Source organism: Corvus kubaryi, unplaced genomic scaffold, assembly GCF_017639235.1.
Source record: "Corvus kubaryi isolate FWS band 111438036 unplaced genomic scaffold, C.kubaryi_AGA036_p1.0 37249, whole genome shotgun sequence".
Classification (NCBI taxonomy): domain Eukaryota; kingdom Metazoa; phylum Chordata; class Aves; order Passeriformes; family Corvidae; genus Corvus; species Corvus kubaryi.
In genome coordinates this window covers 2,555,464-2,581,608 of record NW_024581072.1, presented here as the reverse complement: position 1 = coordinate 2,581,608, position 26,145 = coordinate 2,555,464, and the positions used below count along the sequence as shown (strand labels likewise).

General features: G+C 40.3%; 1 protein-coding gene across 2 annotated transcripts in view; it reads right to left on the bottom strand.

The window, feature by feature from the left end:
* The window catches only part of NRG1 (neuregulin 1), a 335,927-nt gene that overhangs the window by 268,908 nt on the left and 40,874 nt on the right, over window positions 1-26,145 (bottom strand). For both annotated transcript variants that reach the window (XM_042023442.1, XM_042023445.1), the window contains exon 2: window positions 22,765-22,839. In XM_042023442.1, coding sequence (XP_041879376.1) covers window positions 22,765-22,839 — 75 coding nt within the window. The remainder of the gene's footprint in view (window positions 1-22,764; window positions 22,840-26,145) is intronic.

Sequence of the window (26,145 nt, the reverse complement as noted above, 5' to 3'; positions counted from 1 at the left end):
CAAAGTGTTTTGGAAGTCTGATCCCAGAAACAGAAGTCACAAACACAAGTTCAGAGATCTGGTATCCAGAGAACAGGCTACAGCCCATGTAGACATTCGCCTGGGCCGGAGAAAATGCCTCTGGTGCATATAGTCACTTCTTCAGCCACTACATCTTGACATAGAAGCACCACCAAACTACAGGTGGTCCTCTTGGGCTTGGGTGTAAAAAGGTGGAGTGGAAAAGACTTTTCATTGTAGCAGTAGAAATAGTTTCCTGAGATGCTCCACGTCCACTCAAAGACTCTACCCATTAATCTTACATAAGCATACTAACATGTGAAAAAGGTGAAAAATATTAGTCCACAGTCAATTTTCTGTGTTGTCTCCTCAAATCAGTGGCATTCAGTCTTCATTCTACAAATGCAGCCACGCATAGCGATAACCTCTGCAGTTCACTTTGACACAAACAATGATGGAAATTGCCCACTAATTTTCCTCAGGCCACTAAAGACTTGTGAGTGATTTTTGCAGGTGGATTCTTTCTGTGGGGGACAAAAGAATCAGGGACTTTGTGGGAAATTTGGGGAGGTGGTTTATTTTCCTCAGTTTCCTACTGATTCATTTCTTTCTTTTCAAAAACCTATCCATGAAGAACTATCCAGATACTTTTATCTGTAAGATAATCAAACTCCAAGAAGCAGAGACCTTGAACCAGCCTTGTAGGATCTCCTTCCATCTGATTACTAATGATGGACAAATCTCCCTCTGTAAGACAATTGCTGTGGCCATTCTTGGGGCATCTACTTTACAAAAAACAGCTTTCCTGAAGCAGAAACAAGACCCCAACACCTTATGCCTACAGCAGCATAAAAGGTCTAGGGCTAACAGCCTCATCTTCCTTGTGAAATACCCTGCTGAAATGACAGTGTTGCTATGTCAAATGTTTCTTAGATCTTACCACTGAATAGCTTCCAGCAGGCACATATATTTGAAGCAAACCTTGTCCAGCCTAAGGGCAACCTTTAGCTGAAACTCACTCAATACCTGACAAAATTCTGTGCTCTTTTACAAAGGTACTTAAACACATTGGCAAAGATGGTCATGTTCTAGTTTCCTACCCACGGGAAGAAACACTTGCATTTTATTTTGCATTTATATGGAAGATAAAAGTACTTCTGAGTTGCACAAAATTAGCAATTTAAAAATACTAAAGTTAATATTTCATTCTTTGCCATGTACATTTTTATGCAAAACCAAAATTTAAATGTCTGTGACATTTCTCTAATAGGAATTCGGTCACCTACATTCATACACCTAAAATTTAAAAAATTCATTAAAAAAACCTAAGTACAAACATATCATTTGGAAAACAGCTTTGAAATGATTGAAAAGAACTTTAAAAAAAGGAAGAAAAATTATTTCCTACAAAGAACTGAATTCAATTAAAACGTGTATTCCTGTGCAGTAATTTCAAGATGAGAAAACTGCAAGCAGTTCTGAGGTTTTCTATGCCTCAAGCAAAGCACATGCCATAATTTAGGTGGTCTTACAAATTTATCAATACACATATTGTGTCTCGATTATTCTGTTTGGCTTTTGGTCTCTGATTAGGAGCTATAGTAATTTTTTTAAATGATTGGGACATATCATGACTAAAAGCCAAAGGCTGGAAAGGAATCACAATATTTGCAAGATACTCTTCATATACAGTTGGAAAAAAGCACCTTGAACTACTGTAGGAGAAAACCAATTATTTCTTAAGTGAAGGAGTCAATTTACTGTACATGCCCAGCTACACTCTCTGAAAGGAAAAAGGTAAAAGAGCATCCATTGTACTTCCAGGAAAACTCATATTACTTCTCAAAAGTGCTCTTAAAATAAGTGTGAATGAAAGAAATTGCACACTGTCAAGTAACACACTGCAAGTGTGAAAATACTTTTTTTCAGAAGCAGCACACCAACAAAATTCTGTAATATCAAAAGAAAGAGGATGTAACGTAATAACAATAATTAAAAAACCCAACATACCAAAAAAAACCACCAAAAAACCCCTCCAGTGGATATGTCAGTTATGACTTTAATAATCTTATTACTCCCAAAATAATACTTACTATAAATGTAGTCATAACAAGTTAGTGTTTATAATACACGTAAGGCCACATTGTGCTTCTGTTTACAATACTGTGTTTGCACTGAGAGAACCAAAAAAAGAATTTGGTACAATATACAAATCCTTTTAGTTATTCCATCAAAAATTTCCTGTGTGCCTTTTCATTTGTAGTAATAATCTCTGATGATTATTATTGATAAAAGTGACCTCTTGCTTTCTGAAAAGAGCTGTTGAGACCAGATTAAACATTAAGACCTCTGAAACTTGCTGTCGGAGTACAAAGAGGTGTCTCATAGCTTTCTCTCAGTCCCAGCTGGCATCTGAAGAAAGGAGTCATCAGAACAACCAAAAAAAACAAAGGGGGAAAACGGTGCAGTTAGCTAATTGGTGAGCCTTCTGCTAGATTAACAGAAAGAACCCCTGGAAAGGACCTCAGATAGCATATTCCTGGAAACAAAAAAAAACGCTCCATGCTGTTGTAAATGAGCACATCAAATGCTTGCAGTGCAGAAGTGGGTACAAAACATTCGTACATTAATGACGATGAAGAAGAGCACACACATCACAAAAACCTACTTTTCTCTTTTTAGTCAAATATTATAAACTGTGCATTATTCCTGCTCTGTGGTCCTGCAGAAAGCAGAATATGAATAGAAAACACTGCTTTTACAGTCAAATGTAAAAACTATGAATGATAAGAATGAGTTAACAAGAGTAACAGGAAGATAATGAAATATTTGGGCAGTATACGCCTTGCAATTAGACATGTTGCCCACATAATGCCAAATTTAAAAAAAGCCTTATGCTGCCAAACAGTACTAATGGAATGTTCATTTGGACACCTGCTCTGACCAGACTCAGAAGAGTCTACATACTTATTTTCTAACTGTTGATTTATTTTTGCTCTAAAAGAAAGTCTGTGGCAAATGCATGTTTACACAGGAACTTGTGCTCTCCATTTTCAGCTGTTAACCTTAAAATCTCATAGATTTCATGTTTCCTGTTTATAAGGGTGAAACATGGCACTGCCTTTATTTTTCTAAAATTAGCCAAAATAAAATTAAAAAGTGAATTGATAAAAAACTTATCCAAGAAATAGATATTTGACAGTAGATGATTTATAAGCACATAATATGAGCTGCCCTCATGCAAAGATCCATCGAGCCTGGTATTCTATCACATACGGCTAATTTAAGAAAATATATTAATTAAAAAGGCAAGTACAGAGTCATTCTTTTCTACAATGTCCTCCAGCTGCCATTTTGAACAGTAAGTGGTAGTCCTGACCTCTACATATTCATCCTTTTCTGAATATCTTGTGGTAATGAAGTCTATGATGTCATTATATTGAGGTTTGTGGAAGAAGATTAAGTCTTCTATCAGGCAAAATAATATTGCTGGGGGAAAAAAAAAAAACAAAAACCAGACATGATTTTTAGTCTGATAGTCTTTTTTTTCCAAGTATAAAATAGAGAGAGCATTTTTCAAAAGTTGAGAACAGTACTTTGGATTTTTACTGGACATGCTAACTAGTCAGACCATTCAAGACAAAAAAAAAGTACTTGGCTCTCACGGGGCAGAAGGGTTTTAGCATCAGGAGAGGTGATAAAATGATTATGTCTAGTGCTAAAGAAAAACAATAATGTGCAATGCAATAAATACCTCTTCCAAGTCCATGACTTAATTGTTTGACAGGGACTTTAATTTCTTGGCTTGTCCTTTGGAAGTGTTTAGTGAACACATTCATTTGAGGATCCAAACCAAAAGTTTACAAATAGGGTGACTGCTTTGTGAAAAACTATGATTCTGAGAAGAGGAGGTTTTTGCCTTGTGCTGATTGTTTCCAAGCTCTACCTGACAAGTGGTGGCTAATAAGTTCAAAATCTGTGTAAGGCAGCTTTGGAGCACTGGATACTAACACCTAATTTTGCAACACATGATAAAGGGACACTGACAGTCTGCTGTGGTGTCATGGCTCTGGGAATCTGCTGTCTGAAGAGTGCTTGTCCATCTAGTAATTGAGCATATCAAAGCTGTTCCACAACTCCCAACTTTCCTTGTCACCCCTCACTTTACTTTTTCTTACAGTAGTCTATACTTTCTTGGGTGCATGACAAAAATGTCTCACAGAATTTGAAATCCAGATATTGTATGCTTCAAAACAGTGACTTCATGCTTCAGAGCCTGAGATACATCCAGTGGCACCTCTGAACAGGAGACTGGATCAGACATCTCCATCGGTTCCTGCCAGGGGAAGCTGTGAGTCTCTAACTGTATGAACTTGATGCAGAACATACTGGATGAACCCAATCCTTTGCTTGTGATACAGAATCATAGAAACATAGAATCACTAAGGTTGGAAAAGACCTCCAAGACCACAGAGTCCAACCTTTGACTAAACACCACCTTGCCAACTAAACCATAACACTAAGTGCCACATCCATTTATTTCTTGAACACTTCCACGGATTGTGACTCCACTGCTTTCCTGTGTTCCAGTATTTAACCACCCTTCCAGCAAAGAAATTCTTCCTGATGTCCAATCTGAACATGCCATGGCACAGCTTGAGGCCAGCCCTTTCAGAATGGTGCTCACCTGTCACTGAGGTCTGACTGACTCATGTTCAACCACTCTGGCCTTTAAAGCTCTTGCTTGAGTATTTGCTGCTACCACCAAGACCTGCACCTGTAGCAGCTCCACCCAGGCCCAGGTCCCAGGCTTTGAGGTGCACCACAGCAGCCCTCCTACTCTTCACAGCCGAGCCCTCGTAGGCCAAAAGGAGGTTAACTCATCGTTATGGTCCTTTCTGGTATTGCTGGGACCCTACCTGCAGATATTTGACTGTGGAAAAGGAATTTGACTCCATGAAAAGATCTCTGTTAGACTGGAAATTTTCTTAATCCTTGGTATTTACTAATGCAAAGAGACACTCATGCGAATAAGCCATGACATGCTGTGGGTAGTTCACTCATGTCTACCATGACAGTAGGGGTTTAAAAGATTTTTATGTTTGTTTTTCTCCAAGAACAGCTTGGCTTAATAAATGGACATCCTAGAAAGCTGAGCTTTAAAAATGCAGAATTTATAACTGCAAAATACTTTCATCACCCTAGAGGTAATACCACTGGATACTTCTTCTGGAAGGAATATGAATTATTTACTTTCTTTTCAGATCATATGTATCTCAAGCTAGACTTTAAAAATTCACTCTAATGTTATAATGCCTAAAATGTAGTATCTGTGGCCACAAAAAAACCCCCCAAAACCAAACCCAAACCAAACCTTTGTCAGTGAAAAGAGCCTCCTTCAGAGTTTCAGTAAATGCCACTAGCCCAAAATACAATACTGACCTGAAGGATCAGTTTTAGAAAATATTTTACTCAGTAGAGCAAGCACTTCTAAGCGCCAGCAATTTATAAAGCATACTTCATTTGCCTTCCATGTCCATGTTGGATTTTATTAAATAGTGTCCGTAACATAGAAAAGTGCATTAGAGATGGAATTTTTTAGTGAGGTAGACTTCTGTGTGTATTGCAAGGAGATGCTTTTTCTTTCAAATCTAGTAATCACTTTCTACATTTCCCCAAAAAAGGGACAATAACCTGTGGTTTACCTCCTGCTAGTACCCTTTCTGAAGCTCCATAGATGGTTTTCTATCTCCTCAAAAGCTACGCATAGTCCAAATGTTCTTTACTCTTGCAGATTTGGTGAAGGCAGTTACATTTTTCCTATTGACTTTCAAAATATCTGATGCTATCATAGGCCAATCTCGTTTGACATTGGGAAACTCTTACATTAATTACATGACGAATGAGTTTTATAAATTCTAAATTACAGCTATAAATGAATTAACTATAAAAACTGTAAGGAGCTGGCTCAGCAAAATCCCAAATCGTTCTATCCAAATGACACAAGCCCCAGCTTTTGCTGACTGCACTATCACACGCACAGACCTGATCTGTTTGATTTGCACATGAATGCTGACATTTTTTAAGAATTACAGCATTTATAGGTAGTGCCTACGATAATTACTAACCGAATAACTCCCTCTCTTTCTGTGCTTATCTTCCATTAAGCCAGGTTTTTTTTTGCTTCTCTTTCCCATGTGTGTGTAGTATAAAGTCTCCTGCCATGTGACCAGGGCCCAAAAAAGTGACCAGAATAAGGAGGAAGATTGTGCTCTTTGATGGGAGTTATTTCCTCAGCCTTGTTTTCAAAACTCTTACATACCATGGTAACTTTTCTCTGACTCTGGCCTCAGCTGAATATTCACTGCAGAAGCCAACCCCAGCATCCCTGTTATATGGGTGGTCCTTGGCTACTTATGCCTGCCATGGAATTACACAGCTGGGACAAAGCTGTCTGACAAGATGCCTCCAGTGAATATCCACTCACTCTCTGTCCAAGGCCAAATGCCTTCTTTTCTTCTCTGTTTGAAGACTGAACAGAATCGGTGAGCTCTCTGTGAGTGGAAAACACTGGCTTTCACTGACATTTGAATTGAATCTATTGCAGTTGGCCACTCAAACATGACCAGAACTTGATGTTTTGGGGTTTTTTGTGACTGCAATGTTAGTTGTTCACATTCCTCCTGATCTGGAAGGTAAACCATACTAAAGAAAAGCAAAGTCTACACTACATGTATGAGTGGAATGGTGGCATAATGATAATATTTTTAAATTATTTTTTTTTCCTTTTTCAATCAAGAAGTCTGCCATCAAATATATGCCTATTTACATCAGGCTGCAGCATTTTCTACCATATAATGATGCATAAATTATGCATGCCTGAACTAGAGATGCTTTTAAGAGAAGCAGTAGAGCCACAACCAGATCTTCAAAGATCCTTTTTGGAGACTGTTATTGCACTCATGAAGTGGACAGGGAAGAGAGATGATAAAAAACAGGATAGATATTTGTACGATGTAAAGACAGGTTTGTGAGAAAAATCTCAGCTTAAGAATATGGGATTCACATCCTGGATCTCACCACAGACCCCAGCATGACCGGGCAAAACACTGAGCAGATTGATATATTTACAAATACACTCTATCTCACTCTTGCAAACACAAAACCTGTGTCTGTGTGATATGCATAAGAACTTTAAAACATTTCTGCCATAGTATAGGTAAGACTGGGCAACTGAATCTCAGGAGGTGGGAAATCTTTCCTTTACTTTAAGAAACCTGGTTCTGCTTTGTACAGGAAGACTGCTGCAATTGGCTTTTTCTGATAGCATTTTTGTGAAATTTGGTTTCCAAAGAGTGAAGCACAAATGCTTAAGTATAAACATGCACACAATTGCTAGGATTTGAAATGTGGTATCCTACACACACACAAATAAACATACACTCCAAATATCCATATGGTTCCTGTTCTGACTGAGAAATCCACAGGGGGCCCTGTGTACCCCTTCAGAGTCCTCTGGGAGTACTGGGATTCCTGTTATGTCCCTGTCTCAGTTGCAGCTCTGGACAGCTTGAGTGCTCCCTGCCACAGAGGATCACCAACAGAACCATCTGGCCTGTAATAACAAGGACACTGGGGAGTGCAGGAACCACAGTTTCTAGTGAGTCACCTATTGGCACCCATGCCAATTAGAATCCACTCATTGACACAGAAGATTTCTTCCACCTGAGACCATGAGGTACATCTGTTTCTGTTGGTCTTGTGACAATTACCACAACATGGCACTGCAAATATCTTAAAATTATTGTAACCATTGCAAGTTATTCCCTCAACCATGTGATGGTTAGCTGCAGTGAAGCTTTGGTCTCCCTTTGTGACAGTCTTTATTTTTGTTACAGACATGCCTCAGCCTTTCTTTGATGAGGATGTCCTTCTTTTTGGGGATGCTTTCTCCATGAAAAAAGTTTGGGTGCTCACAGGAAGGGAGCTGCTGAAACTTCCCATTGCTCTCCTGTCAGGAATTTCTTCTGGCACCACACAGCCTACAGCATGGATTTTGTGACTTACTTTCCTAAAGGTGAAAAGTCTGAGCTTGTGAACAAACACAAGCAAGAGGGGTGCATCTGAGCATGATCAGGCTAGCACCAGCAATCTGATCAGTGCACCTCAGGTGGCTGCTTGCCCTCACACTGGTACTTTGTAGTGAACGGGCAGCGAGTGATCAGCAGCCACGTTTCTGTGGCAGTGGCCACAGCGCATTCAACACCTGCCAGCCATCACCTGATCATGCTCTTGGGAAGTGCTCTTAGCAGCCAGTTTTGCAATACTTCTGCAGTACCTGTTAATAGAAAGATAGCACGTATCACAAGGCACACACTTCTTACTACTTAGAAGAAAACATGGTATAGATCAGAATTAATTGCACTGATACTACAAGATTTGACACAAAAATTCTGCTCTTGACACAATCCAATACTGAAAAACAATTTTTAAGGGCTGAGTCCATTAGTACAACTGTATTTACTCCCTCTAACTAGAGCAAGATCCAGGGCAACAAAATGTCACATCTATAAACATATTTTTACAATCATTCACCAAAGTTCAGGAAAGTTATTCACCACCAATACTATTAAACAGCTTCTCTCCATTAAGGTAAATTATACACCTTTCTTAACCAAAAAACGAGGGCCTTTTAGTATGCAGTCACAACATGCTCTTACAGCAAGACTGAGGCCACAAATCAACAGGAAGTTGGCCTTGGTAACTGCTATATGAGAAGAGCTTTACTTTTAGGTTTCCATCAAAATTGATGTTTTCTAAGGTTGGGTTTATTTTGAGGGGTGGGGACATGTGTGCTTATTTTCCTTACTGAGTAACTGAGGGATTTTCGAAGTCTCATTTAAAAGTTCCAGAAACATTTCTGTGGCCACAGGTTAGTTTTACAAACCTGAAAACAGTCATGGATACTGTGGGAATCCCTTTAATTACTAAGAGAATCATTAAAAGATTCTTTCTTCTTTTTTAATGACCATGCTAGAATACATAATGTCAAATAATTGCAATGCAATGCTTTCTAAGCCAGAGAAAATGATCCTCTGAACTGAGAAGAAGCCTTTTGAATCCTTTTTTTTTTAAATTTTCCTTGCTTCCTGCATGGTGCACTATGTAAATTATCAGCATTTGTTCCCAACAGTTGCAGTAAAAATATTTAGGGTGCCTGAGAAAAAAGAACTACAAAAAATGCAAATTATTGAAGGTCTGTCTTTAATTACAGAAGATGGGTTAAAATGATAAATTGTGATGTACCTAATAAAGATTTTATAGATTGTGGTTTATGATATCATGTAGCACTCCTACCCCATTTGGAGCAGGTTTTCAGACTAAAAACAGCCATGATGACACAGCATCATTACAGTTGTAATAACTCACTTTCCCATAAAATCTGCAAATTCATAATGGGAGTAAGTAATAGGAAAAATCCATGGTAAAATGGACTCATCTAAACTCTGGTTAACAACTCCAAAGGTCATGAGATCTTGGACAGTGTGAAAAGAATGTGCCACAACAAAGGTCCCATGACATCTCTGAACTCCTCTTTAGCCAGCAGATAACTGGCACAATTGTGTGGAGAAGGCAAGCTAGCAAGGCTGGTTAGACCAGAAAGCTGTGGAAACAACTACATTTTGATGAGTTCAAATGGAAACAACACTGAGGGGAAACTCCCTAAACTGAATTCATATTCAAGCCAGTTCCCTCCCGAGAAAGAGTAAAGGGGAGGGGAGGGGAGGGGAGGGGAGGGGAGAGGAAGGGAGAGGAGGGGAGGGAGTATCATTCTCCAAAGTTTAGCGAATAACTTCCTTTGTTCCTGACAAAATCTGAATAAAATGTTCAAACCTGGATACCTGAAATTAGACTCCCAAGCCTATCTCTAGAGTATAACGTAAAGTTTCTGTAGGTGGATCCCTCCACTCAGCCATGCAGTATGTGATAAGCACAGAGACTGGCAGGGGTGAAGGCTTGAGCAAACAGAGATGTGCCTTTCAGAAGCGCAGCCAAGCATCTTCTAATATAATTAACGCGCGAAGTACACACTCTGTAGAGTTATGAAAAGTCTCCCCCCTTGGAGGAGGAGAGTGCCTGGCCACATTTCCTACCCACGTCTCACTGGCTAACACCTAATTTAATGCACAATTATGTGCATAAGATAAGAATCCTGGACAGCATTGCAATAGTCCATTTTTAGTTGTTTACACATTTTGGCTATTTTCCTGTGGTTTGACCTGTCCAGTCCTCAGCTGCAAGTCTGGATGCAAACTTTATGGCACCAAAAGATCATTCCAGGTGTATATTTAAACAGGCATGGATTAGTGTGTATTGTATTTCAATTTTCTGCTTCATTTAGAGAAGTGGAAAACAATGACAGAGCTTCACTAATTCCTAGATTGGGCAGATGGAGATTAGCCTAACTCAGGGTAAAGCAGTGGGATTACTGCAAACTAGAGAGGGTTCATAAAGGGAAAGCAGTCCCTCTCAGTGGTTGCACTGGCTTGTCCTGCTCCAGGAATGCCTTGCTCCCACCAGAAAGGGATCCTCTGAAGGTGCTGATACATGTTTTCCACAAAACTGTCAGTGGGACCCTGATTAAAGGGTCCCTGTCTCTCCTCAGGACTCACTGTGAAAAATATCCTTTCCTCTTTCCTCCACGGTGCTACCAGTTTAAAGCCCTCACTGCTAGTGCAGGAGCTTACTACCATCATAAATTACAAATTAAGGGCTTAGTTAAAATTACACAAAGCTACTAATACAAGGCATTTATAGACAGGAGCTTTTTCTTCAGGGAAGCAAATTCCTCTTTTTCAATGACAGGAAATTTCCTCAAAATGTTATGATTTCTATACTAAAACCAATGAAGGCAGCTAGGGTACAGTTCCTGAGATGCTGGTCTTGGATGGGTTTCCTGTCACAAAGGGGCATGGTGTTAATATCCAGTCAAAGCCTTGAGAGATTTTGTTGGATGCTTGATGGTATCAATGTGCAGATTCTTGCTAGCTGTCACTGCTGACCTGGCTTAGCCACTCTCTCATTCCTGAAGTATGTTGCCTTAGGCAAAAACAAAGGACTTACGCAGCCAAATGGAAATCAGAAAACCCGGACACAGTATAAAATGCTAAAACGTCCCCCGACTAAGCAGAGGATGGGAACCTGTGGTGATCTGAGAAAGAAAATGGGGAGACTGTCCAATTTTATAGTGCAAAGCAGGTTTAGGATAGTTATGATACAAACTAGCTCCTGAAGTGAAATAGACTGGAAGCTGAAAAAGTTCTCCCACTGATTTTTCACAAAGCAAATTAGACAGACTTACTGGTTCAATTCAGCAGTTGCTGGATGACGGCATAGCTGAGGCTGTTGCATCCTGCCAGACCAGAGGCAAATACCCACTTGGCCCAACAAAAATGTTTGCACTACGAACTGCTGTGTCTCTGGGATTTCCTGTAACTGCTAGCAGACCTTTAAATATCACGAGACTCACAGGCCAGAATTTTCAGAGGTGCTCTTAATTCTGCAGCTGTGGAGCTGGACAGCAAATCTTCATAGCTTGGGATATTCCATGGCACAAACCCACACTGGAGTTTTGCTCTTATTTCAAAGATATGTTGCAATGCAGTAACGTGACTGCAAACTTGTATGCAGGGTCAACAACTCTGAGAGGAACTGGCTATGAGAATAAAAAGATTCCTTGTCACCTTTACAGCTCTGACCCCTGACCCCTGAGTAGAGAAAACTAAAATGCTGGAGGAGAAGTGATATTTTAGAATTACCCTTAAAATAACTCAAGTGCCTGTTTTCTCTGGTTTGTTTTTACGGGTTGTGAGACTATGAGAAAATGTCCTATCCGTGGCAAAGCAAGCAAACCACCTAGATGTTTCCTGTAAGAAGTATTGCTCTGTGACCACTGGAAGGAACCTGAAAAAAATTCCAACAAAATTCTCCTTAGGAGTATCAGACCAGACTAGGAGGAAATAAAAAATAATTACATAAACCATACAATACTTAAAAAATTTATTTTCTGCAAATTCTCCCTCTGAAATGTCCTTTTGCATGACATGACTTTCAATGTCATGGAAGAAGTGAAAGGACCTGAGAGCATGGCATGTTTCCGTGCCAGCATCATTATTTTCAAAAGTTGATTGTGCACTCTTAACTGCTCACAACCCTCTCCAGACCCATCCGTGTTACAGCCACTCTCAGTCACAATTATATTCCTCTCTTTGTTCGCTATGGAGAATGGTTTTAATTTTCAGCCTTGTTGGGTCTGTTAAATCTTGATCATTATCAATCAGTCTAATTCCCTGATGGGCCAGTCTATAATGAACTCTGGCTCCTGTTGCTGGATGGCATTTGCTTCATCAAGGAATGGTTCCCCTTGGTAGTCAGTCTGAAGCAATAGTAGTTTCTTGGCACGGGCCAATCCAGTCCAATTTCATTTAAGCTTCCAGAGTTGTGTTGAAGAGGTTTATTCACTTGGGAATTCAGGCAGAAGTCTGAGTAGGATAAAAAGAACCTTATGCATTTAAACCACTTTCTGGACACATGGTTGCGCAAAGATTTCTGAAAGCAATCATGGAAAATACAGCTTTCGGGCAGGGTTTACTGTTCTAAAAGCAATTGACTTATGCTGAAAGTTCTCCCATCCTTTTGAGAGTCCTTTTGATGATGAAACTCACTCCTTTCTGATCAAAAGGAACATGTCAATTTATAGGGCCTGTGAAGATGCCAAAAAATAATAATCTTACAATGAAAAACAATAGATACTGGGAGGAAAAAAAAAGCTTTTTCCTCCTATGTGATTATTTGTAGCACATTGTTCTCAATTTTTACAAAACACTTCAGAAATACCAGGTTGTTCAATTTAGACTTCTAGGAAGGGGGTTACACTATTACACTCAAAGGTATAGCTATTCATTTTATAACATTTAGAGACCAGTCTAGACTACACCAGACTTGAATGTTTCAGTGGAAAGGGACCTACCACGATCACGCAGGCCATCTGCAGATGCTGTGACTGAAATAAAAGACACGTTCAAATAACTTATTCAGCTAAATAAATAATATTGACTTACTAAAGTTCTTATAGGAATGAAAGGCCTCTCAATTTTCTCTTCTGCAAAGTCAAAAAGACTCTTTAAAAAGTTCACAGCTTTACCTTGTGCAAGAAAAGAATTGGATGCCTTTTACTTTACAGCTGTGAGGCATAGACAAGGTATACCACACCTGGCATGATTTATGAGCCAGTGAAGTCACTTGCTAAGATGGTTTATGTGACACAGGGATGTTTATCATAAGCTCACCCTATGAAGAATGAGATGGACTGTGTCAGAACAGTATGCAAATGCTCTCACCAAGCACAGAATGCCTGCTGCCATGAAAACTGTTTGAACACAGCCCTACATGCTCTGAAATTGCTCATTTCTGACCCAAACATACAAAGTTCAAGACACCTAAGAGCTAAAATCAACATACCACATGTCCTTGCTCCTTGCAGCTTCTCTGCCTCCCATCCTTTACATTTTCAGTAATATGCAAATCCCTGAAAGAGGGTCTCAGGTACCAGGGTACTTTACCACCCTGTTAACTTTCTTCCCCTTATATTTTTCTCTATCTTGTTGCCATTTCAGTTCATTTTCATGGAAACACTGGCTTTACAAAAACATAAACTAAGTGTGTTAATAAACATGTGCTTTATTATGCAAAATCCAACTTCATCCTGAAAAAACCCAGATGTGTTTGTTATAAACACATGCCTGGCCAACTTCAGCTTTGCCTGCAGCTCACTTTTATTCTTGATACAGGACTTAAGGTTTTAATGGAGCACTCTGGAAAACAAACACATATATGTGGGTGCCTCCAGTGCACCCACAGCAGGAGTGAGAAGAGGTATGGTTTGTGCTGCAGTTCTGCCTCAGTTGCTGAGTTAGGGTATTGGCAGGGCACCTGCAGACCTGTGCATGCATCTTGAAATTTGGGAGGACTTCACACCAGTCTCAGACTGCCGTGGAGGGGGTCACTCCTGATGTACAACCGTGTAAGAGTGAGTAGACAACAAGGCTATTTTGGTTTGTGCCCACAGCTGCACTGTCAGGACTGGCATAAAGGCAGGCCCTGGGGCTGCAAGAAGAGAGACACTATTGCCTTGGTTGTCTTGAGTCAGGATCACCAAACTCATCTTGGAGGCATGTGTACAGCTTATAATATCAACAAAGTCTGCTTTGGACACATGCTTCCAGATTCAATCTGGGTTATCTCTGCCTTTCCCTCTCATATGCAGTGACCTGCTCTTGCCTGCTGTTAGAAGAAATTTCAAGTCACCTCTTCGTAAAGATAATTTTGTTTTGCTATACAGACCTTTACTGACCTTTGCTTCCTGAAGTTCAATTGGTAGAAAAGAAAGAAAATTGAAGAATTCTTTCTAAACTCTGTACTAAGGAAGATTTTCCACATCCAGAAGCCAAATGACCAATTTTCCAGTGCATAAGCAGTGCAGGGTGCATACAGCCAACTCTACAGTCCCTGTTGGTCAAACTTGCAGCAGCAGGGTGTGACAGGGCATGTTTTTTTGATGTCAGTTCTGTGGCAAGTGCACATGGAGAAGAATAACCCCAGAATGTACCAGTACAGGCTGGGGGCTGATCTGCTGGAAAGCAGCTCTGCTGAGAAGGACCTGGGGGTCCTGGTGGACAACAAGCTGTCCATGAGCCAGCAGTGTGTCCTTGTGGCTGAGACAGCCAATGGCATCCTGGGGTAAATTAGGAAGAGCATTGCCTGCAGGTGAGGGAGGCGATCCTGCCCCAGTGAGGCACATCTGGAGTGCTGTGTCCAGCTCTGGGCTTTTCAGTACAAGAGACACATGGACCTCCAAGAGTGGGTAAAGCGGAGGACAATGAAGATGATTAAGGGACTGGATCATCTCTCTAAGGAGGAAAGACAGAGGGAGCTGTTCAGCCTCAAGAGGGATGACTGAGAGGGGACCTCTTCAATGAGTATCTGAAGTGCCAGGTGATAGGACAAGAGACAATGGGAAATTGATGCACAGGATGTTCCACCTGAAGACGGGTAAGAACTTTACTGTGCAGGTAACTGAACAGGGTGCCAAGAGAGATTGGGGAGTCTCCCTCACTGGAGATGTTCAAGAACCATCTGGATGCCATCCTGTACCATGGGCTCTAGAATGACTCTGCTTGAGCAGGAAGGTTGGATCAAATGACCCACTGTGATCTATTTGAACCCCACCCATTCTGTGATTCTCTGATTTGGTGGCTGCACAGTTCTGAGTTGCTCAGTGAGTGCAAAAATTCCACCTATCAAACCCACAGGTTTGGCCAGGAGGTTCTTTGAACCCTTGCAAAGATTAGCCATTAGACAGTGACAAAGCCCTCACAGCAAAAATTGCAAATAGTACAAGCAAATGGAATCTCTTTATCGGCAAGCATCTGTTTGCAGTGCATTTTAATCATGGTATGTTCAGGTTTCCAAAGAATGGAAACTGAAGGCATAGTTATGTGCTCTGAATTTAAGAACAGATGCCAACTGATGCCTGCTGGGCACAGACATGCTGGTAACCTTCAGTAGCAAAGAGGGAAATGAAACCCAATACAAAAGGCATTAGCAAGAAGGTAAGTGATTTATTTCTCTGTAAGCAAAACAGAAACCATTGTGCATTCACTGGAAAGAGGACAGAAGAAATTCTGGGGCTCGATCCCTTACCTCATGCTAACAGTCTTAAGGCATGATAGAAACCTGGCAAACTTGACTACTCCACTTACTCTAAACAAGACACAGTTCCATAGGGATCAAGTTGCCTCATGCTGGTGACAGGGTGACAGAATATACTGCACTCATTTTACATTGAGGTCTTGACATTCTGTAAAGCTGTATCCTGGATTATCATGGCAGCTTGTTACTGTAGCCATAGCCTGGATTGTAGTCTGCCTCTTATCTCCAGAGCATGTCCAAAAAGGTTAATGGAGCTGGTGAAGGGGCTGGAGCACAAGTCATATAAGGAGTAGTTGAGGGAGCTGGAGGTGTTTAGCCTGGAGAAAAGGAGCCTCAGGGGAGACCTTATTGCTCTCTATAGCTACTTGAAAGGAGATTGTAGTGGAGTCTCTTCCAGGTAACAAGGGACAGTACAAGAAGAAATAGCTTCAAGTTGTACTTTTTTGGCAACAGACACAAGTAATGAGAAGAGAATGAAAACCATCCTGTTGGGAAGGCAGTCCTATGAAATGTCACCAAGTATGGGACTTGAGTCTTTTCCATGTACTGACATGTTCCAATAATCATAGAACCAGAATAGTCTGGGTTGGCAGGGACTCCTAAGATCACAGAATGGTTTAAGTTGGAAGGGAACTTAAATATCATGTCATTCCAAACCCCCTATCATGGGTCAGGACACTTGACCAGATTGCTCAGAGCCCTATCCAACCGGGCCTTGAGCACCTTCAGGGATGGGTTATCCTTCGTTTATCTGAACAATCTGTTCCAGTGCCTCACCAGCCTCATAGTAATGCCTACAATGAGCTGAATTGTTCTTGCTATCCCACCAGTATTGTGGGAAAAATAATAAATGCTGGGGTTTTGTGGTGTTGCATCTCACATCTAAACTGATCGTGTGTACAAGCCCTTCCCCACACCTGAGCCTTCCTAACACCATCCTCATTTTGACTTCAATGTCTAGTAAGGGTTGAGCTGAAATATCTGCCTTTTCCTGAGCAAAGACACTAATAGTCTATTTCTTTCACTGTTGATCCATTGATTTACCTGAACACTATCCTGGTAGTTTTGACAAGCTTTTCAGCCAGTTCTTGTAGTTGAAGGAATGGGAGGGATGACAAAAGAGGTGCCAGGGAAGCATGGCTGGATGTTGGGGCAAGTACTGGCCTCCTAGATTTTGGACCACTTTAGATGAATATGTATTTATAGGACAAACATGCAGAGGTATTGAGATAAGATTGAATTTTAAAGCATTGGACAAGCGTAATTGGCTAATGCCAGATGTTGGAGACAACAGGTTAAACACCATCTAAACATCTTTCCTGTTCCACATACATGCCCTGTCTCTGGCAGGGTTCCAGGCCAGGTTGGATGGAGCTCTGAGCAACCTGAATCAAATCACTGGATAAATCTCATTTTTAGCTGAGGACCCGGTTTATACCAATTTATCTCCATGAGCTTTTCATAAAATTTAGATGAAGGAAAATTCTCTGTCTTCATTGTCTTACATACCCTGCTCTTGAATTTAAGCCTTTATTTTAGTTTAGCTTAATTCTGAGTGAAAGTGCCCACACATTAATTCTGTGTAATAAATGCATTTCAAAAATTAATTCAGATCCTATTGTCTGAATGTCCCCATGAAACAGGTACCAGAGTATCTGTGAAATATATTATATTACATATATATATATATACATATATATATATAAAACAGCAATTATGGAATGCTTTTATCTTTTATATCTATCATGCAGAGGCAGTAATTAAAAAAACCAAACTCTGAACATTTCACAGCTTTAACACCTTGAAGTATTTAAAGATCAGGTTCTGCTCTTTCTGAACCTTATGAGTGCTGCTTCCCTGTCACCCCATCTTGAGCAATAGCCATGTCCTGCTGGGGCTCACCCTGCAGTGGTACTGACACTGCTGAGACTCTCCTGACTTACCAGTCTCCAGGTGCTGGCATGTGCTTTTGTCTGATTTCTGCCATCACGTCTGCCTGTTCCCCTCACCTGAAAAAGCAGGCTTCTTCCCATGTTGTTTTAGTGCTATAGATAAGGAACCTGAGGGATGTAATCCAGCAGTGGTATGCGTCATCACCTCAGAAGGAAATCAGTGATGTTGTATGCCTGTCATCTCACAAATTCGCACCAAAGTTGTTGACGTTCATAAAACCTTATGAGCTTTAGGAACCTGTAACTGCAAACGCTTGGTGTCCAGCCATCCCACTGTCCTTAAAAGCTGCTTCACATGAACCATCCACACTGTCTCTCAGTAGCTGCTGTTTTTCTGCTGCTTGCAGATCTTGGCACCATGATTTGTGCCAGACTGACATTTCTGTTGCAGCTCCCATTAACTGGAACAAAACCAATCATTTGAAATTGGCAACTGTGATGAAATTAAATGTTTCCATAGAAAGCACTGCGCAATTATTTCTTGCTAATGCTAAAATCGTGGGCAGGATGCTCCTGTGAAGATTTTCCATCTAATTTGTATTGTGACAGACATAATTAGGAGGTGGACAAAATCAAAGCATCATGCTGTATAAGTCACAGCATAAAAAGGATAAGAGTTTAACTCTTGCAATAACACAATCAGATGGCAGCAGTGCTGTTGGCAGTATAGATTCATTTTCCAAATTTTCCCTATGAAATCTGCCAGCAGAACTAGCAGTCATTAGCAGACTGCAGAAACAATTTGGCATGTCTCAGGAAGGCAACTAGTTTGGTTTTTAATGAATGGCCAAAGAAGAAGCTTCTAATGGCACAGATAGCAAGAATAAAGCAGAAAGCATTATAAATGCAGTTACAATCATTAATCTTGCTGATGTAATACTTATTCCCAAACCCACTAAAATAAACAGCAGACACTCAAGCAGTCTCAGTGGATTCTGAATAGGGATTTTAAGATGAAAAAATACAAGAGCCCAGAAACCCATAATGAAACACAGTAGCTTGAAATTTCTTGCTTCTGTTTCAGATGTGGACAGTGACTAGTGTCCCAGAAAAATTCCGTTTTTTATATCCATGTCAGTTGGTATAAGAGCACATTTTTCCCACGGACCCTGCCTCAGGTAATATAGATAGATTAAGAGCTTATTGTGCACAGCAGGAATTTATAATGAGCTCTCAGTTTAGATTACCATTACTACAACAAAAAACCCCAAGAAAACACTTCAAAAAAACATTTGGAACTAAAAAATCTGGTGTCCATCAAAACCAAATGGGAGCCCAGGGTTTGAAAATGCACAATAAAAGAGTAATAGATATGATATCAAAAGTCATTACATTGATGCAACAATACTTTCTTCTCGCTGAAGGAGTCCAGGACTTTATCAAAAAGTCTCATCAAAGTCACTGGCATTTTGTCTTTGGAGTATATCTACTTCTTTTCTAAACAGTGGTGCAGACTTAACTGGATTGACAGCCCCAGGACCTGACCTGTACAATTTAGCTACACAACAGGAACAGTGCTGTCAGAGTGAGACACCTCTAGCTCTGATTCCCAGGACATCTGCGAAAGAAGAGTTTTGTCTTTCTGCATTTTAAAAAATTCGATAAGCATTAGTCTTATGGGGAGGAAGATTTCTGTACTTGCTTGAGATTGTCAGCTCAATTTCCAGCCCTTGTTTCCTAAATTCCTAGCTGCTCTGTGTATATAGCAGATTTCATTTAAATTCAGTGCAAAAAAATCACATCACATTCTTCTTCTGTCCACTGCATGCTACCAGAAGACAACAATCATCTGGTGGTTTCGGAGGAGACAGCTTAATTCCAAAGAGGGAGGACATTTTCTGCAGCTTAGGTGCTAGACCAATTATCAGGCTATATAGAGTTTAAACACACAGGACTTTGCTACTGAATTTACCATAGATAGTAGAATTTAAAAATGACATTGTTTGGAAGGCTGCTCTGGAGGACATGGAGTCCAACCCCTACTCAAAGCATGGACTCCAGGTTCAATCAGCTTTGTATCATGAAGTTTTGAGTATATATATACAGACCCAAGAATATATATACAGACCCAAGAATGGGGTCTGTATACCCTCTTTCAGCCCCTTTTCCTATCTCTCAGAGGGAGAGTTCTACATTGTTACAGGACCCCTTGGACCCCTTGGACCCCTTCCTTTTTATTGCCCTTTAGTCTGTCCACCTAGATAGACTATCTTTTCCTGTTTGTATTTCCTGTTGTAGGCTTGTCATTCAAAGGAGGACATCCTGAATAATAATAACAACAATAAAGTCCTAAAAACATTTTTAGGTGCTTTTGTGAATCTTCAAGAATTGCCTGACCCCAACAATTTCAACACTAATCTGTGCAGGTCCAGGAGACTCAGAGAGGCTACAAACAAACGACTGGAGGTGAAAAAAAAGGACATTGGCCAAGCATTTTGAGCAGCCTTGATCAATATCTCACCTGCATGGAATTACTATGCTATTACTTTTCTTGTCTAAATTTCCCCCCCCATATAGTGCAGTTTCAAACTGTTCTTACTAGAGAGGAACCAAAACAAACGTTAACAAAATCAATCAATGCGCAAAGAAGGGCTTGAGATGTAATCACAATCCATCTTGAAGTTTGATTAAGTGCTTTGGCAACTTGAATAAGAAAACAAAAACCAAACCAAATCAAACCAAACAAACAAAAAAACCAAACCAAACCAAAAAAAAAAGCCAAAAATAGAGTACTGCTCTAGACAAGTACAGGATTGACTACCAGGTAAGCTAAAAGGAAGAATAGAATAGTGTATTGTATTTCAGACTTTAGGTCCCCAAAACCTGCTTTGAAACTAATTCTCTCCCAAAAGATGGGGCTGTACTTCTCTGAGCCTGTCGCTATGGTTTTTTTTTTTTTTTTTTTTTTTGTCAGATCTGGTAGAAGTGTAATCTCAGTGTTTTAATTTGTATTCACTCATTAACTCCGAAAGGCATTCTGTGCTGAGTGAAGCATTAGCCTGAATTCTGTCCATACTCAGCTTCCCACCTCTGTGAGATTTTACATTTTTTTAAAATCACTTCCACCTGGTACAAATGCAAGCACAGATTCCTTAGCTGCGTGCTGCAATTTAACAGTGAGTCTTCCTGTTGATCTCAAGGCCCTTGTCCACATGTTTACCGACAGACAGAACTGCTCACAGGACTGATACAACTGACAAACCATCTGGTTTGATGCACTGCCCAGGACATCAACAATTCCAATCAATAGTTTACAGAAGCGGCTATTGGACTGCAGGAACTGGGAGACAAACAAATCATCAGAAAAGTAAAAAGCAGGACAAATATAGTATGACTCACTCAAGCATTTGAGACGAAGAAGTATGGGTTGAAGAAATTCTTTGCTTAAGAGTCACAGATCAGTGAGACATTGGTCTGTGTTGTGAATTTTCCATTGTTCGCTGTACAGCATAAAATCAGAATACAGCATTGTTTATGATAACATTATTAGTCACTTTCACAGTTTCGGAGCAAGATTTTTACTAATATATTCAAGTATATTCATAAAAAGCTATATCTACATATACATACCAAAGATACAGTTTTTAGTAGAATCATGGAAAATGTTAGAACTATGCTGAGGACAATGCATCTAGAAAAAAACAGAGTTAATCCCTTCACTGTACAGTAGTGTGTCACTGCTTTATACTACCTTTCCATGAATGAGATGATACAAATTTTATAGCTCAAATAGTTAGTCTTGAACCAGTACCCTCTCAGTCCTTGCCAGAGGATGTAACTTATCCTACTGTCTTTGAAGTGTAGGCGTAATTAGAGACTTTTTCCATTTTTTGCCTTCTGCTCTCCTCTGCATTTGCCATCACCTCCTCTCAAATTTTCCAGCTGATACAGTTGCCCACTTCTCCTTTAAATCACTATCTCCTTCTCCAGCTACCTTCTCTGTGATGCTGGGCCAAAGCCTGTTGGGACCAGGAAAGTCACCAAGAGAAAAATATAGGGGAGGAGTACCTTTCAGGAACAGTGAAGAGCAGATGTCATTTTTCACTTGCTCAGTGTAATGCATTTTTTTCCTCTCCTACAATTCCATAGGGAATATCTTCACCTAACACACATATTAGGAGAAGGGGCCTCTGGGGACTGGGATCACAAGTGTTGGATAACTTTATGTGCATGCATAATGAGAGAGAACTGTGCAAAGTCTTGTCTTCCCCCTTGCAGGTGCTCCTGAAGAGAATCGAATTGACAGCAGCTAAATCACCTCAAAACTTAAAATGAGGTCTCTTCACCTGTCCTAACACAGATCAGTGCTCCTACAAAAATCTGAGACTGGCAGCTCTTGTCTCTAGCTGTGAAAATAACAATTCAATGAAGATCCTTGTCTGTTGCCTGACTTCCAGCCTCTTCTCTAGTCAGGTGATGTGTCTTAAGCTTTCTTGGTGGACAGCTGTTGCGATACAGAGCGATGAGGAGTCCCCAGGCAGGTGCAAAGGAGGACCTTTTTTGCCAAAACCCCGGCCTTTTTATGCCGTTAGTCGGTTACCAGTTTACATAGTTTTAAGACACAACAAACCCAATTTAACCAACCACAATACACCACGGTGCAGGCATGAGGCATTCCAGCAGCATGCCTCACTTCCTCTATTCTAGCTGAGTCACTCTCCCACAGTCCTTTTCTTCTTAGCCTAAGTAACAGGCCAGAGCTATGATTTTACCAGGCCTTCCCTTTACAAAGCTTCACTTATCGGTAATAGACAGTTTCCTCTGAACAGCATCCAGCTAAAAAAGTCTATTCTGCTGGTAAAATTCCCTGTCACTGGCCCTCACATGGTCAGAATCCTTGTGTATTTCAGGAGAAGCTACATTTATCTAACGCTATTTAGTAAGACATCAAAAACTTGCATGCTACTCCAACCAGAGGGAGCTAGGGGTAACAAACCTACTCTCTCCCTGTTCTGGAAGCCCTCTGCAGAGTTCTTGCACTTTCTACATGCACATAAACCAGTACTGCTTCAAGGAGTCCCCCCATTGCAAACTGACTCACAGTTGGAACTGTTGTTGGCGTCCGTCTGTGTTGGTGCCAGGCTGTACAGAACTGGCCCTTCAGAGGTGGCCCTTCCTGGCAGGAAATGGCAGAAGAGAAAGAAGGAAGGGAAGGGGGGAAAAAAGGGGAGAAAAAGGGAATATTTAGATAAACTCACTGAACAGATATGCAGACACCATCCATTGTTTAACACAATCTCTTACAGTAAATTCCTCCCCCCTCCAACACACACACTTTTTCATGCCTCAAACATACCTCCCAGCAGAAATCTGGGGAAAATGGTTGTCTAGAGTTCTTCCAAGGGATCTCATTTGCTTTGTCTGAGTGTCAACCCGCTGTAAATTCCTTTAACAGGGTCATTAAAGAGGGTGGAGGACATGCAAGCTGCAGAACTGATGATGCTATTGCACCAAGTATGTGTGGGACTTCCCTGACAGATCCGATCTTTGCAGATCAGACCCTTGCAGACCAGACTGTCAAGCCTGAGTTTATCTTCCAGCATTTCTTTAAGGACAGATGCATATGATAATACCTGGACGTCAAACATGAGCATGTCAGACCTGCTGTCTAGCTCATTAACAGACAATGGATGCAGCAGAAAAAACGTATCTTGGCAGCATTTCTTGTTATGAATAACTTTACCCTCGGAAAAGTGCAATTCAAGTCCTCTCTAGCATTTGGGTCAGCAAGGGCTGTGTTATTAACCTGACATGTGTCTCATTTGCAGATTGCATTTGTGAATTTCCTATGGAGGGAATAGCCCCTGTCACAGAAGGTGCAGAGTTACTGGCATCATACTGCTCTGATGTTCTTCATTCCAGATGCGCTGCTCTGTAAGTGAGGCACCAGAGGTGGATCAAGAACCTCTCAGTTTGACAGCATTTGAGTCCACATATTTTGACATTTAAGATCATGCTCATTACATTTTCAATCTAGTTCTCCTCTTTTTGGTTCTTACTGCCTTTTCTGAAATGTTATGTAGGACAATTGGGTGTGTATGTGCTATATTGTGAGCAACTCAAGCAGTCTGAAAGGGTCATGGAGTTTTTTAAAAAAACAGTTTCTGTGCTGCTACTGCAGTATAGTGAATCCATGGCACTTGCCATGTAAACAGCAGAAGATTTTACCAGCGAGGAAGAAAGGAGCATGGCATCTGTCCTTCAGTCCAAAGTCTCAGCCCAACTACTATGGCAGCACTGAGGGAGTCTAAATACTATGCTATAAATAATCACTTTCTTTATTGAGTTCTAATCTCCCTTCCTGATTAGTTCTCACAGAATTTGACTGGGTCATATACACTGCTTAGTAATGAAGATGGATGGTAAAAGGGAGAGTAGATTTAGATTAGCTATTAGGAAGTAATTTCTTTACTTTAATAGGGGTGAGACACTGGAACAGGTTGCCCAGAGAAGCTGTGGATGCTCCATCCCTGGAAGTATTTAAGGCCAGGCTGGATGGGACCCTGACTGAGCTGGTCTAGTGGAAGGTGTCCCTGCTCATGGCAGGGGAGTTGGCCTTTGATGATCTTTAAGTTCCCTTCCAACCTAAACCATTCCATGGTTCTTTGATTCTATGAAACCGCATTCCCATTAGTTATAGGATCTTTCACAAAGAACATGCAGCATTAAGTCCTCATTTGAGAAAGCTTTAGAATGCACACATAAGCATTACACAATCTAGAAATACTCATTATACTAATTGAAGAGCAATTAATGCTAAGTTATTGCTGACAGACTTTCATCCATTTATATAAATGCAGAGGAATAGTACTGAAGTAATTTGTGACTTGAAAGTGAAAAGACTGAGGAGGAATTTTGCTTCTATAATCTCTACCTTGCAGCAGAATCAGCTAAAGCAAGATATAGGGCCACTTCTCCAAATTCTGGTGTATTATGAAGTTTTAAGTAACTATTCTTGAGTTACTTTGGCTGAAGATCCCAGTCACTTTGGGGCTTTCGTATATTTATTTGTATGCTGCTGTTTATTTATATGTCTGCCTTCAAAAACTTTTAACTAAAAATCACCAGCAGTATAGATGCATTCAGACTCTTCAGAACTGCTAAAAGAATAAGCAAAAAAAAGGGAATTTAGTTGTGAGCTCTTGTTCTCTTGCTGTTTTACATGTGACAAGAGCCCACATACTCTCAATGACAGGGAAGTGAGGTGAGTGAAACACTGGACTATTGTTTTTTAAAAGATCACATTCTATTCAGAAGTACTCTTTATTGAGTGCTATTTTCCTTGCTTTTCCAAAACATCCTTCTCAAATGTATTAAAAAGAATCATGCTGCCTATCTAGGCTTTCATTTGTTCCCTGTTTTTCTAAGAAACCCCTTCTAAGGTGCTCTTATTGTTTATAAAGTTTTCCCCAGAACCTGCCCACCTCTATTCCAAATCCTTTTGATCTCCAGCCTCTATTTTGGCTGTTCATAACTTTTCTTTGCAGAATAGCTTTGATGTCTCTAATTGAATATTATTTTAACACTCATCCTTCACAGATTGTTTACTGTCTCCTTTTCTTGCCTTTGCTTCCTTACAAAGTTATTTTAACTTTCCAACATCTTTCAGTAACTCACTACTTCTCTAATTAAGTCTTTATTTCTCGAAACATTTCCTTACATGTTAAAACTGAAATGTCTCAAGTACAAGGCTTGTAGAAGCCTCTTTGCCCAAATGCTGGGTTAACACATTTTGCCACCGTATCTTTCTGTGAGCCTCTTGAAGACTTGCATCTTCAAAGCAAGAAAAAAGAGAACAAAAGTGGGTTTTTTAAAGGTATAAACACGTATCCTATCTTTTCAGTGCTGCTGAAAAATGCGTATTAACACTCATTTGTCAACACCCCTCTTTTGACTTTGTGAATTGCTTTTTCCTTTCTTTGGGGAAACTGTGAACTATTTCATAAGTCCTGAAGCAATACTACACCCTGAAAGATGTTTATATGTCCACAAAACCACTTTCAATTAAAACTGCATTTAAAATTGCAGCAACTGTTATTATTTTCTTTCCTTTTATTTATACACTTATTTACAGTTTAGCTCCTTTATATAAATGAAAAGTAGAGAACCACTGATCTACAGAAACAATGAGAAGTTCAGACAAAAAGAGCAATAGCCTTTGTAGTTGTGCATAAATGCCTGAAAACCTGATCCCTTCCTGGGATCTAAAATCCAAACTATTAAAGCCATTAAACTTACAATTCTTTATAATGGGTAATGATTTTTAAAGCAGGTTTAAGAAGAGAAGGTTAAAAGGGACCTACTTCTCTCTTCATCAGCCACATGGGAGGGGAGAAAAAGATGGAGATAGCCTCTTCTCAGAGATGCACAGAGAAAGGGTGAGAGCCATCAGGTACAAGATGCAACACAGGACACTAACAAG